The sequence below is a fragment of the Sminthopsis crassicaudata genome, chromosome 6 (assembly GCF_048593235.1).
Source record: "Sminthopsis crassicaudata isolate SCR6 chromosome 6, ASM4859323v1, whole genome shotgun sequence".
NCBI lineage: Eukaryota > Metazoa > Chordata > Mammalia > Dasyuromorphia > Dasyuridae > Sminthopsis > Sminthopsis crassicaudata.
This window is the reverse complement of record NC_133622.1, coordinates 242464668-242479932: the sequence shown is the minus strand read 5'-3', so window position 1 is coordinate 242479932 and position 15265 is coordinate 242464668. Positions and strand designations below refer to the sequence as shown.

Genomic DNA, 15265 nt, shown 5'->3' with positions numbered 1-15265 from the left:
TTTGATTGTATAGACAAGACCAAGAATAACAATTACAAATTTAGACTGTACTACCAAAAATAGAGATGAATTTTTCTTTTTTTTAAGAGTAAGACAGCATTGAATTTTGGATATCAAATTGTGTTTCAAACAATAAAATAGGAATACTAATATTTGCATAACCCACTTCACAGTATCCATATAAACTGGACATTTGATAATCACAGCAGGTTTTGTTTTATTTTTACTGTGTACTATCCATCACTGTTCACTCTAATAATGACAATAATGAAAAAAATTTAGAGGGAAGGAAAATCCAAGAACTAACTGAACTTTCATCTTTGTTTTTATCTTGGCCAAGATGTCAGATGGAATAAATGGCTGAAATTAATTTTACTCAGGTGACTGAGTTCATTCTTTTGGGCATCACTGACAAACAAGAGCTGAAGATGCCTCTCTTCATGGTGTTCTTCTCAATCTATGTGTTCACAGTGGTGGGTAATTTGGGTCTTATTATAGTCATCAGAATTAATTCGCGACTAAAAACTCCCATGTATTTCTTCCTAAGTCACCTTGCTTTTGTTGATTTCTGTTATTCTTCCTCCATTACTCCCAAAATGTTGGGGAATTTTTTGTATGAAGTAAATACAATCTCTCTCAGTGCCTGTGCTCTTCAACTAGGATGCTTCATTGCTTTCATGGATGCAGAATGCTTGCTGCTAGCTTCCATGGCCTATGATCGTTATGTGGCCATTTGTAACCCTTTGCTTTATATGGTTCTTATGTCTCCTAAAATCTGTATTCAGCTGGTAGCTGCTCCTTATAGCTACAGCTTTCTGGTTGCATTATTTCATGTTATCTTGACATTTCGCCTCTCCTACTGTGGTTCTAACATTATCAACCATTTCTACTGTGATGATATGCCTCTCTTGAGGATATCCTGCTCTGACACACATTCCAAACAAATATGGATTTTTGCATGTGCAGGAATAATGTTTATCTCTTCTCTTACGGTGGTCTTTGTCTCCTACATGTTTATTATCTCTGCGATTCTAAAGATGCAATCAGCTGAAGGCAGGCGCAAAGCCTTCTCCACCTGTGGCTCACATATGGTGGCTGTCACCATTTTCTATGGGACTTTGATATTTATGTACTTGCAGCCCAGCTCAAACCATTCCCTTGATACAGATAAAATGGCCTCAGTCTTTTATACTGTGATCATTCCCATGTTAAATCCCTTGATTTATAGTTTGAGAAATAAAGAGGTGAAGGATGCTTTGAATAGGATCATAAGCAATAGAAATCATGGACTTATTAAAATAAAATGAGTAAACTCACTTTTCTTGTTTTTTTTTTTTTTCTTTTTTTGATTATTTGATTCATGGAATATAATAAAAAAGTACAAATTATTACTCTTTGGCAAGCCTCATCTTTTTACCAACAGATCAATAGGCTATAATAATATCTAAAAGGAAGTATCTTTGTTCCTAAGTTCCAAGATATGCCCTACTCACTTCCATGTCATTGATCCTGTGACAGCATCATTTCCATTGGGGAAAACAAAACAAAAACAAACCAAAACTATGGCTCCAGAACTGGTTTTTATAAAGAAAACTGTCCTTATGACTTAATTTATAGCTATTGTTATCTTTTCCACTGAAGCTCACATTTTCTCTAGAAAGAATTGGTTAGATTGAGGAAGGAAGTTGGAACAAATAGGAAGAGTGTTATGAAACAACACCAAGTGCCCATTGTAGCACATAGTCTAACTAATTGCCTCTGAAGTCCTTTTGAAAATTCTTGATATATTTCATTCCCCAACCTCAAAGTTTCAATGGAATTTTGCTATTACTATATAAATGATTACATTTATTCTTTCCACAGGTTGGCATAAGAAATTTAATTGGAACATATTGTGAGTTTTGCAGAAGCTGCAGATATGAAATGTAAAGCTTAACAGATGACAAAGAAAAGTTTAGAAACTCATAAATATAAAAAAATATGTGTATAGTGTTATATACGTATATGTATATTATATACATACATATATGTGTGAGAATTTGAAGTTACAATTAACTTTAGGCTGTAAAGTATTAGAGACAGGAAGGAATTTTGCAATAATCCAGGGATTATTAATAAATCTGCCATTCATAGTCTATGGATAGATTTTAGGCAGTTCTTAATTTTAAAATATATTTTCAAAATATGTTTCAATAAAATCAGTTTTTTGTAACCCTATATATTTTGTTATACCTTTAAAAGCATTATTTGAGATGGAGGCCATTGGACTAAGCAGACTGCTCCATGAAACAAAACAAAATAACAATAACAAAAAAAAAAAATTAAAAACCCTCAACTATAAAGCAAACAAAACTTAAGAAGGCCTGTTCCAATTCAAATTTCTTATTTTGAATAGGAAGAATTGAGTCTGAAGAAAGTTATGTTTCATTCCAAGATCCAATGAGTAAAAATAGGGAAAACAGAAGCCTCCTTCTAGCCCCACCAAAATACCAAGATGTCTTTGCTTAAATCTTTTGATGATATAGAGCTCAGTACATCACAATCCAATCCATTTCTTTTTTTTTTTTTTTTTTTTTTTTTTGAGGCTGGGGTTAAGTGACTTGCCCAGGGTCACACAACTAGGAAGTGTTAAGTGTCTGAGACCAGATTTGAACTGGGGTCCTCCTGAATTCAGGGCTGGTGCTCTATCCACTGCGCCACCTAGCTGCCCCCCAATCCATTTCTTAAGAAGAACACATTAATTACTATCTTATGCTAACTTCCAGGAAGAGGTCTTATTGTAGGATTCAAGAAATGGTAGACCACCAAAATTTAATAGGGTTTTAAGTCTAAAAGATGCCCAGACATAAGTCATGCTATTTCCATGAAAAAACAAATTTAAGAAATGAAAAAAGTGTTCTCTAATTGAGACTCATTACCTTATTTCCATATTGGCCTTGTCTTGACTAATCTTTTAGACCCTGGATTATGGAGGAGTCTTTATAAAAATACAATAGAAGAAGAAATGCAAACATAAACATATCTTCCTCTTGCTTTAGGAGTTGTGTTAAGAATGCTGCCTCTGGAGTCACATGACCTGGGTTAAATGATCATTTGTGGCACTCACTGGCTGGTTTTGTCTTTAGTTAAATCACTTAACACTAATGGATCTCAGGACTTTGGACTAGATGGTTTCTGAGATTTCATTCAGCTCTAGATTTGTATTTCTAATGTCTTTAGGTCAGTGTAAAAAAATTCAAATTTATGTCTTTCCTAGAGTGCAGACATGTGATCCTTTTCAAGTGATCCTGTATTCTAAGAGAAAAGTCCTGTTGATCGACCTTGTCCTCACTATTCCAGATGTGAGAATTTATCTTTTTGATTCCCAAAACATAGGTCCCTTCTTTTCAATTCCACCACCATAAATCCTATTTGAATGGCAAGAAGAATATAATGTTTTCCCTACAGCAATCTTTTGGGATACATGTTACAAATATCATTATCCCTTTATATAAATGAGATAATTAAGGATCCCAGCAGAAAAATAGCTTGTTTAGTGTCACTAGCAATTATTGGGTCCAAAACTTAAACACAAATCAGGAAATTCACGTATCAGTGAACTATCTACTACACTAGATTCCCCACTCAGTATGTCTTAAGGGAATATCTTTAAACAAGCTTTCTTTTGCTGCTTTGAATAAATCATTACAACTGTTTCTTTAGAGAAATAATGTAATATGGGAATGAAGTCCCAATGGAGTCAAGATATCTCAGATAAATGCACTCAGACAAATGAAGTCTCATAACCCTGAGTATTCACAATGGCTAGAGCCCTTCAGGTATGTTCAGTTCTGTCATATTTTGCTGGAGATAGAACTAATGTGTCATTTCTTTAATGTGTTCAAAAAGTTGGCAGAGGGAAGAATCAGCTAGATGGGAAGAACTCTTTAAAATGAAAAGATGTAACAAGAAATAATTTGCCATTGATCTTCTGTTCTATACTGATGGAGAAAGGTGGATGAATTCTCCATCTTTCTAGGGTTTGTATTTTCTATAGCTTTTTCCTACAGTTTGAATGGCCACACTCTTCATCTCTGCCTCCTAATTTTGTTCAATTACTAAATGAATCCAAAACAAATTATTTTAATTTGTTGGAATCCCTTTTTGGAAGTTGGTTATCCGTGAACTTTTAAAAAAAAATTCTACTCTTAGATTATGATTTAGTATTGTGCCTAGCACATTCTGAAGCTTATATACAGAGTAGAAGAGATATACTAAACCAATCCTACAATCCCTTTCTTCCCTTAGCCCTCCTGTAGTGTTTTATCATAGGGAACATTTCAATATTCTGGGACGGTGTTTATAAGAAGAATAAAAGACCATCTTGCATTTTTAAATGTTTTATAGTTTACAAAACATTTATTTTATTCATGATATCATTTGATTTTTACCAAGAACAATGTGAAAGAAGCAATGTAATATCTTATTAGCTTTATAGCCCTGTGAAGTGGTTTGGAAAGGATAAGGGAGTTACCTGTTCACTTCAATATCACAAAGAAAGGAAATGGCAGAGAGAATCCTGGAACCAGGTTTTCTGACTCCAGCATCAGAAATATACAGTATCAGTTTTCAACCTTTTAGTTTTTTCTCATTAAATATTTGTTTTGTGTTTTTTAAATCTCTAATCTTTAGATATTACATTTTCTCCTAATAATTTTCTAGTATTTGTCATCCACATGGTTAAGTAAAAAGCTGCTGAATTTGGATTCAGAAGACCTGGTCTTTGAATCCAGGACTTGTCACTCTTTGTATAATGGTTCTTCTCTATAAATCTCACTTTCTCATATGATAAATGAAGGCTTTGGACTAGATGGTTTCTGAAATCCTTTCTAGTTCTAATTCTCATGACATATCTCTTTCCCTCAGTGCCATGAATAGTTCTGAATTGTTTGTAATATAGAATGCAATCTTAAATATGAATTTATAAGATTCAAAAGAATTTCTTCTTTAATAGGAGGTCTGGGGATTTTTTAAGCAAAATTTCCAACTGGAATAATTCCTTTTTGTGCTGAAATATTAGGATAGTTTCAAGTGCAAGTAGACTTTGTCAAGTATTCTTGGACCAAGAGGCATTTTCTGGTATTCCTTTGATCACAACCAAAATTACGATAACCTACTGGACCCTTGCTTGATGAATTTTGGATGCTCCACTTAAATACACCTTCCATGGCCGCAAGCAATCATTCATCTCTGCCTGAATTCATTCTTCTGGGACTCACAAACAGGAAAGACCTCCAAGTCCTTTTTTTTTGGGTTTTTCTAATAATCTACATGATCGGTTCTGTAGGAAACCTTGGTTTGATTGTCTTAATTCAGATCAGTCCTCAACTTCATACCCCCATGTATTTTTTCCTCAGTCACCTGGCTTTTGTTGACTTCTGCTATACTTCCTCAGTCACTCCAAATATGCTAGTGAATTTCATGCAGGAAGTTAAAAGGATAACCTTCTTTGCATGTGCTATCCAAGTGGCATTATTTATCTCTTTTGTAGTTTGCGAGATCTTCCTCCTCTCAGTTATGGCCTATGATCGTTATGTGGCCATCTGTAATCCCTTACTCTACACAATCGTCATGTCTCAAAAAACCTGTATCTCAATGGTTATCAGTACATATATTTACAGCTTTTTTGTTGGGATCCTGCAGTCCACTGTTACATTCCATTTATCCTTCTGTGATTCTAATGTAATTAATCACTTCTATTGTGATGATGTCCCTTTGGTAGCCTTGGCCTGTTCTGATACTCATGTCAAAGAAATATTGTTGTTCGTCATTGCTGGTTTTAACAGTCTTTTTTCTCTTCTAATTGTCCTCATCTCCTATCTCCTTATCTTTCTTTCTATCCTGAGGATGAACTCTGCCAAGGGCAGACAGAAAGCCTTTTCCACATGTTCTTCCCATCTGATATGCATTACAATATTTTATGGTACAATCATCTTCATGTACCTTCAACCCAAATCAAGTCATTCTTTAGATACTGATAAAATTGCTTCTGTGTTCTACACAGTAATCATTCCCCTGCTGAACCCCTTCATCTACAGCCTGAGAAACAAGGAAGTGAAAAATGCCTTGCAGAAAGTTATAAGGAAAGTAGGTTCCACAATAATACATAGTTCATAAAGTTCAAGATTTTACTCATGAGACTAGTATGTAAGTAAACTATTTAAAACTCATTATCTTCATCTGTAAATTGATGGAATTAATCATTTCACTGTAGGGGAAGCTAGTTGGTGTAGTGGATAGAGCACCAGCCCTGAAGTCAGGAGGACCTGAGTTCAAATGTGACTTAAGACACTTTAACACTTCCTGGCTTCTTGACTTTGGGTAAGTGACTTAACCCAATTGCCTCAGCAATAAATAAAATGAAACAAACAAATATGTAATAATTTCACTGTATACTTCTTGTAAAGAAGGACACCAGGTACACAACATAACTGTCATTCTTAATTCTCCCACATGCCATATCCAATCCAAGGCCTATTGTTTTTATCTTTGCAACAGTTCTCATCACCTTTTCGCCTTTGATACTGCCACTCTGGATTAGGCCCTTATTACTCACATTTGGACAATTGCAATATTCTGCTTTTGGGTTTAAGTGCCTCAAAGTCTTCCCTAACTCTTTTTTAAATGTAGATGAAGCCATAACCATCTCCCACACTCAGTAAACTCCAGTGGTTCTCTATCACCTTCAGAATCAAATATAATTATTTGTTAAGTATTTAAAGCCATTCATAATCCCTCACTCAGCACCCCACCCCTCCATATCTTTCTTGCCTTCTTTTACTTTATACCTTAAGTACCTATGCTTTGATCCAGCAAAAATGGCTTCTTTGTTGTTCCCTAAATAAAATATTCCAACTCTATGGTCTGTGAATTTTCTATTGCTGTTTCTTTTGCCTTGAATGTCTTCTACCTACATTTGTATTTCCTAGTTTCCTTCAGTTTATTAAATGAATCTTATATTCTATTTTGAAAGGTTCCCCCCAATCACTCTTAATTCTATTGTCTTTTTCTCTTAACTATATCAATTTTTTTGTGTGAATAACATTTTTGTACATATTTATTTATTGTTTATGCCTCCCATTTGATTGTGAGCTCCTCAAAAGGTGTGACTGTCTTTTACCTTTCTCTGTATCTCAACATTTAAAAGCAAATGCCTGACATTTGCTTATTGAATGCTTATTGAAATACTGACTGTATGAATTTTATTGTTAGATTATTACTAAATAAATCAAACTCAAAATTATGAATATATTCATTTAAAAATGCACACTTGTGTTCAATAAATATTGATTTTTGTCACATGAGAGATGCTTTACTAGGAATCCAAGATACATAGATGTCTTCATTTTGGAATGCCATGGCAGAAGGGAGGTAATGTGAACCACAGCTAGGGGAGGGAGGGCAGAGGAAGAAGCTTGAAAGGGCAGAGAGTCCACCTGCAATGAAAGAATATTTTAGATAATTTGATATGGGAAAAATAAATTGGATATTCTACAATTTTCTTGTTGGCATATTTTACTCCTATTTTACTTCTATGGAGTTCCTCACACATACTATACAACTCATCATTGGTTTCTTTGTGATACTCATTTTTAGAGCTATTTGAAGATAGTTCTATTTTATTTCAAGGAAAACTGATATTGAAAATACATCCTTTTACAGGGTGTGTGGTTGAAGTTTGGTGCCACTGAAAAAATTTTGAAATTTCCTCAAGATAATACATTACATTCATCTTCTTTTTCAGTATTGGGGCTGATCCTTTCTTCATTTGTACTCTGCACTGGATATGTGTCCTAAGGCACATTAGCCATTCAATTTGATGTCATAGTCTGGGCAATAGATAGTCTTTTCTATATGAATAGCCAGACCCAACTCTTAGATCTCTTCTAACAGGGCCTCTAGAATTCTGAGAGTTAATATCACCTACCCAACATCATCCACAAACAAGGATATCTGGAAGAGATCATCATTCACAGAAAACCTCTTTTTAATATGGATTCTGCATTGCATTCCCTCTATCAGAGTAGAAAATATGTTTGCATGATTTATTTTACTTTGGTTTGTAAATGTTTTAATATTTGAATTATGTAATTTTCAGACTATTTTGAGCACCAATGACTTTCAGTTATAAAAAATATTAAATAACACAATACATTAGAACATTATAAATTAATGGTTAAACCTCTCCAAGTAGTTATATTTCTATCTACATAATCTTATTAAAATATTAGTCATTTCATAAGGCTCTACAGAAGAATGAGTATTATACTGGCTTCTCCTTGTCTATAACTGTTCTTGTACTATCACTAATATTTTCAGTAGGATAATATCTGAGAATTTAAAAACTGAATTCTCCTTAAAAATATAAATATTGTTAGCCTTGTAATATTAAACATGAGCATGGTATTTTCATAACTGATTAGTAGTAACTTCAAAATTAAAATTTGCTTGTTTTGATCAGTAAAAAATCAAAAATAAGCAAACAAAAAAGAAATATTAGTCATTTAAAAAAAAAAAAACTGCTCTTTGGGTGAGTGAGAAAACAGGTATTCCAGTGCTATAATGTGGCATTAAAATATCTAAAACTTGTAATATGCTTCTTCAAATAATTAGAATACTATTACTTGTGGCAGATATAAAAATGAATCTAGTTCATTGAACCAAATCTATTTAGCAAAATGACTTAGTAAACAATGAGGAGAAATTAAAACAATATGCAGAATAATGTTTGGTTCTTTCCTTAGGTTCCTTAAGGCTTTTAGATCATCTTCTATTTTTTTTTAATTTTTTTTTTGTTTGACTGATTCTTGAAGTCTTATTGAGTCATTTACTTCCATTTGTTCAATTCTAATTTTTAGTGTATTATTTTCTTCAGTTACCGTTCTTAGCTTCTTTTGCAACTGACCAATTAAATTTTTTGTTCATTGCATTCTTTTTTCCATTTTTTCCATTCCTTCTTGCAATGATCTTATTACATTTCCCCATTTTTCTTTTCATTTTCCTCTAATTCTCTTTTAAAATCCTTTATGAAATCTTCCAAGAAAGCCTTGTGAAGTAGGCACTACCTCATGTCTCCCTTTGGGACTTCTTCTGGAGTTGCTTTGCCTTTAGAAACCTCAAGGTCTGTTCTTCTCTCTCTCCATAAAAGCTGTCTATGGTGAGAGGGTTTTTTTTTTTTTGTTTTGTTTTTTTTGTTTTGTTTTGTTTTTTATTCATTTTTTTAAGGCTTGAGGTCTGTTCAATGCAAAGGAGGCCACAGCTGCTTTAATTTGCCCTGGGACTGTTCTGCTCTCTGATTTCTGGTGCTGGGTAATATCAGCTAGGTCTGGTGGTTTACAATTTGCCTTTAGTAGCAAATCTTTCTAACCACCTGCTTGCAATCAGGACAGAGTAGCCTAAAAGGCTCCCAGGTGCATGGAACTGCAACACTCTGTCTTGCCACCCCAGCTCCTTGCCCTGGTCTCCCTATGCTGCCATCTGGACTCAGCAGACTGTGCCCCTGCCTATTTGAAGGAGACCTGTTATGGAGTTCTTCAAAGGTATTTTCTTCTAGAAACGTGTTATACTCTAAATATTTATGAATTCTTTGGCTTCAAAACCAGTTTAGAGGCTTAATCTGCTGTTGGTTTGAGAGAAGGTCAGAGGAGGTCATAGAGAGTCTTGTCTGCTCTCTGCTCCACAAAAAAAGCCTCCTCAAGGCTTTCAAACTTAAAATTTGCTCAAGGCCAGAGAGGGCTTTGACCTCCCCTTTAACCCATTCTCCTTTCTGTTCCATACTCAATGTAATGAGATTGTTGTTCACTGCACTATGCTTTTGCATTCAGGCTTTCTTTATTCATCTTTTTCTTTAAAAGATGAATAAAGAAAGCCTGAGGTAAACAGAGGATTCTAACAGTCACTGTGAAGAAGGAAAAAACAGTTATATAATATTTTCAATTTTAGATGCTGTATTTAAGAAAGGACATTTTAATAATCTGCAACTGGTCAAATGTATACACATAAACAATTCTTCCCCCCCCCCCCCCAGCCCAGAGTTAGTTGAGCAACAACAACAAAACAACAAAAATACAAATAATTTATAAAAGAAATTATTTTAAAATTAAAATTAAGGAAGTTAGGGGCCAAAGTATAAATGCATGTTAGTTATAAATCAACTATAAAATATTCCCATGATTGATTTGCTCAAGAAGTAGATTAAAATATTTTTCCCAGGAAATCTATCATAAGTAAAGGAGGTGATCCAAACTATAGCAAGTTAGAATGAAAAAAGGGAATGGTAAAAAAAAAAAAAAAAAAAAGATAAAAATCCCCAAATGGGAAAAGACTTACAAAAAATGTCTATTTCATTGGATATATCTCCTGTGGAGCATTTATGGTAGGAAATGGGAAACAGATAATGAAAGAAGAATTATGCAAGCATTGCCATGTATGTTATCCAAGGTTATTATGATTATTTAAACTAATGTTCCCCTTTCAATTTTTCTATTCCCATGAGGATGGGGAAAAGTAGAGAAGAAATGACCAGAGACTTTGTCTACACAGAGCTATCAGATCATGAATTTTTACTGAATTTATGAAATTCAATTTCAAATCCCATAAAATAGATTCTTTCCACCAGAATATGCACAATATTTTATATTCCTGGTGTTCTTCATTTGCTTCTTCAGCATGTCACTGAGGCGTGACAGTGACACTGGATTCTCAAAGACTATATCAGTTCATCACATGTTTTAGAAATTTCTCCTTAGTTGGAAAAGTTTCGAGCACAAAGCAGATGACAAATTCCATATCTATTTCATGAGAATCATGTTAACAAGTTTCTTATTGTAAAGAAAAAGACATAATTTGAAGATCAATTGCTGAACCAAAGAATTATCATAAAGTACTCTTAACAAATTACATCCTTGAACTGTGAAAGCAAGAAGATACCAATGAAGAGGGGACCCCAAAAGACTGAAAATCCTTGAAGGAGAAAATCTCCTTTAATTCTGCCTCAATAAGAGATCTTGCCCCAAGTCCTTTTTCCCTTAAATGAATTTGTTTTAACTGCTTGAGGGGGGGAAATGAAGTGGGTTGTGGTCCCTTTAAGAAACTATTTCCTATTGATTTGTGATTCCTTTCAGATTCCCAGCCCCTCCTAGCTGAGGCATATCAGTCCAGGAAGCCAGGGCCTTTGATTCACAAATCTTGGTCAAAAGCACCCCTTTGAATTCCAATAGGAGATCCAGGCTTGTCCCAGCCCCCACTGGATCTGAGCCAACTTGGGCTCTCACAACCCCCATTGGTTCTGATCTGCTCCTGTTGTCCCAGCTCCCATTCTGACTTGCAGGTTTCCCAGTTCCCACCAAGACAAGCAATATAATGAGCTTCCATCAACTAAGGTCTTTGCAGATGAACCTCTGTGGCTTACTTAGCTACCAGGATTTTCTGCCCACTGAGAACTGCATTCTCAGTGCAAAACTCCATTTTCCATAGATCTGCCCACTGGAATAATATTTCTTTCCAGTGCCATCCTCTCTTTATCCTCACTTATTTCCCTAACCAGACTTTAACATTACTTCCAATCCCCATAATAAACCTCTTTTATCAATCTAGGTTTTCGACTTCTGCATTGCCAGAAGGGAGTCTCCAAAACTCCCTAATCTTGCGCCAAATCCCAAGGGGTTGCAGGGGAGCCATACCTCTCCATTTGGTTCCCTGAACCTTGAACCTACTACTAGACCTTATCATTTAACTCCCTGACCACCAGAAACCCTAATTTCATTTTGGCTCCCTAAATCTAAAACTCATCACCACCACCCTTAATTTTGATTCTTGTTAAATTTGTGTGATTTCATTATGAGTATAAAACATCTCTGCCTTCTTGTCCTTTATCAATCATATCTATATATTCCTAGAAATCCTCCATAGTAGGACCTTTCCCTATATTTTTCAGTCATTTAATGAGTGTCATGATGGATCAATCCACTACTTTAATCAATCAAAAACAACTATTTATAAAGTGCCTACTATATACTAAGTTTTGACCTACTCACTGGGGATATAATTATAGAGAATGAAACAATATCTACTCATTATAAGTTTACATTGTAATGAATTATATACAAAAAGAACATATAAGATGTATCTATTGAATGAACATATAAATCTATTGAATGAATATAAAGTTAGTTCATGTATTAAAATGTATTTATTTCATATGAACATATAATCTATATTGTTTTATGGTATAAAAGAATAACAATATACCACATTTACATGGATTGAAGGAGGAAGAAGAAAGAGACAGAGAAAAAGAGAAAGGAAAAATGTAATTGGGTGTTACATGAATACATATGAAATAACAAAGAAAGATAGAATCGATGAAGAAACAAACTGGGAAAGAGATAGATATAAACACAGAGAGACAGAGAGCACCAAGGGAATCAGGTAAGGCTTCCACTAGGAAATAGTACATAAAGTGAGCCTTTTAAAGAACAAGGGATTAGGTGATAATGGAATACATTTTTGGTCTTGGGAGATTGTCTATGCAGAGGCACAGACATAGAAGATGGAAATTGTTATTCCATTTTGTCTTTGGGGAAAAGCAAGTGGGCCAGATTCCTCCAAAATGTGGTGTTTATAAAGTATATTAATATATAATAAACCTAGAAAGTTTCTCTGGAAAAGATCTGATTTCTAAGATATGAATATGATTAAAATTAATATATGATTAAAACCATTAAGAATTTGAGCTATCCACCACTTATAAAGGAGTAAATAGACAGTTTTTTGAGGAAAAAAACTCAAACTTTCTGTAGTTACATAAAAATGCATCAACACATAATTAGAGAGATGAAAATTAAAGCTACTCTGAGATTCTTCATGTCCATCCCTTTGGTAAAGTTAATAGAATATAATTTTGGAAGGGCTTGAGAAAATAAACATAGAAATGTTCTATTTATGGAGTTAGGAACTTATCTTGACATTCTGAGAAAGAATTTGTTACCAGAGCCCCAAAGTTATTAAATTATGTACATATTTTTACCTATGATGTCCATACCAGACATATAATCCCGTCTCCAAAGAAATCAAAGAAAGAAGAAAAGGTCCTATAAATTATGTAAATGTGTGTGTGTGTGTGTGTGTGTGTGTGTGTGTGTGTGAGTGTACTCATATATTTATCTCTTTTTTGTGGTAGGAAAAAAAAACCTGGAAAATAATGGAGTGACAATATGGCAATTATGTAATAACTGATCAAATTATAGCATATGAATATAATGCGATATTATTGTATCAACAGATAACAAGGGAGATGCTTTCAATGACACCTGGGATAATTGGGTTGAATTGATACAGAATGGTTAGAAGAATGAGGAAAATAGTTAATAGCATGCCAAACAGTAAAAAGGGAAACAAAACAAAACAACTTTGAATGACCTAACAACTCTGATCTGTGCAGTGAATGACCATGATTCTAGAGAACATCTGATAGAGAATATTGCATATCTTATGACAAAGAAGTGATGGATTAAAAATGTAGAATGAGGTATATATCTTTAGACATGTCTAAAAACAGATTTTCTTTTCCTTAACAATACATACATCTTACAAGCTTTATTTTCCTATTTTATCAGTAGGGATGGGGTGTGTGTATAAGAAAACATATTTTTATTAATTTAAAAACATATAAAAAGAAACAGTAGTCTAAATTGCAGTTATATTTTGAAGGACTTTAAATAATAAGCTGAAAGTTTGTACTTTGCTTATTCTGTCATGTTGCTTCTCTATATGTGATAGTCAGCAATGGTTAAGTAACATGGCAATTACATCTTTAATACATTGGGGATATATATACATGTATATGTATATATGTGTATATATATATACATATATAAATACATATATATACATATGCATATATATGTATATATATACATATATATGTATGTGTATATATATATATATATATATATATATATATATATATATATATATATATATATATACTATCTATATCTACCTTATTTATCTATCTCTCTGTCTATCTGCAATTTCCCCTCCCCAACAGCCTCATGAACATGCTCATGTTTTATTAACCCTATTTTATAGACAAGACAACTGAGACTCAGAGGGATTAATGATTTCCCCAGGGTTATAGCAGGTTTCAAATCCTAGATTTGAACTCATCAACTGACTTCAATTGTTTTACTACATTGCCTGATGTATAGGTCTCCATAGGGCATCTTTTTAAGTAAACTGGCTTTTCAGTTACTGCAGTACATAATTATGATTCATTTTTAAGCAGTGATAATTTTTTAATGATGTTATGAAAGTAAAGATTCCAATGGAGTTTATAGTGTTTAGGTAAATGCACTCATGTTTTCCACATTGTCACAACTTTTTTTGCTCACAGGGGCTACATTTAGTCAGGTATGTTTAACTTTGTTATTGATGATAAGTCCCCATATCTAAACTATGAAAATATTAAAGAAATAGGAATAAAAATATATAGAGAACTTAAAACATCCCTTTTAATCGTTGCATGAACTTTGTGATAGAAGTAAAACATATTTTGTCTCCATTTTACAGATAAGGAAACTGAGGTTCAAAGAAGATAAATGACTTAGTTATTACAAAATAAATCATAAGCAACTAATGTAGAAATCAGATTCACATTTCTTATTTCTCTAAAACTAACTTTTCTACTGAGTGATGTTGTTGCTAAAGACTCAGAATTCTTTCACAGTCAATTTTGATGTTATCAAGAAGTCAATATTCTACACTGAAGTTTAAAACACTCTTACCATATTTTCCCCTTTCTTTCCCTCTTTCTCTCTCCTCCTTCCTTCCTTCCTTCCTTCCTTCCTTCCTTCCTTCCTTCCTTCCTTCCTTCCTTCCTTCCTTCCTTCCTTCCTTCCTTCCTTCCTTCCTTCCTTCCTTCCTTCCTTCCTTCCTTCCTTCCTTCCTTCCTTCCTTCCTTCCTTCCTTCCTTCCTTCCTTCCGTTTCATTTTTCTTTACATTTATTTTGTTGTCATCATCATATATTTTATTTATTGCTCTTATTTTGCCTATTTCACATTGTATCAGGTCCGAGATTGTGAATTTAAAATTAGAAGGGAACTTGGAAGCCATTTCAACCATTTTTATTCTTTTTATAGATCAGGTTGGTGAGACTGAATGTTGAAGTACTTGTACAAGGTCACAGAGTAGTACATGGCAAACCCAGGATTTCAACCCAAATTT

At 33.7% G+C, this 15265-nt stretch overlaps 2 protein-coding genes across 2 annotated transcripts; both read left to right on the top strand.

Annotated features, from left to right (window-relative positions):
* The first annotated feature begins 347 nt into the window (after positions 1–347).
* LOC141546733 (olfactory receptor 8U9-like) lies at positions 348–1307 on the top strand. Its single transcript, XM_074274730.1, has one exon. The coding sequence runs from the start codon at positions 357–359 to the stop codon at positions 1305–1307; it is 951 nt and encodes a 316-aa protein (XP_074130831.1). The 5' UTR covers positions 348–356.
* A 3898-nt stretch (positions 1308–5205) lies between these two features.
* Positions 5206–6156, top strand: LOC141547523 (olfactory receptor 5AL1-like). The gene has a single exon (XM_074275918.1). The coding sequence runs from the start codon at positions 5206–5208 to the stop codon at positions 6154–6156; it is 951 nt and encodes a 316-aa protein (XP_074132019.1).
* The last annotated feature ends 9109 nt before the right edge of the window (positions 6157–15265 follow it).

Coding starts and splice junctions, on each gene's coding strand:
- LOC141546733 (XM_074274730.1), top strand. CDS start 357: ATGGCTGAAATTAATTTTACTCAGGTGACTGAGTTCATTCTTTTGGGC.
- LOC141547523 (XM_074275918.1), top strand. CDS start 5,206: ATGGCCGCAAGCAATCATTCATCTCTGCCTGAATTCATTCTTCTGGGA.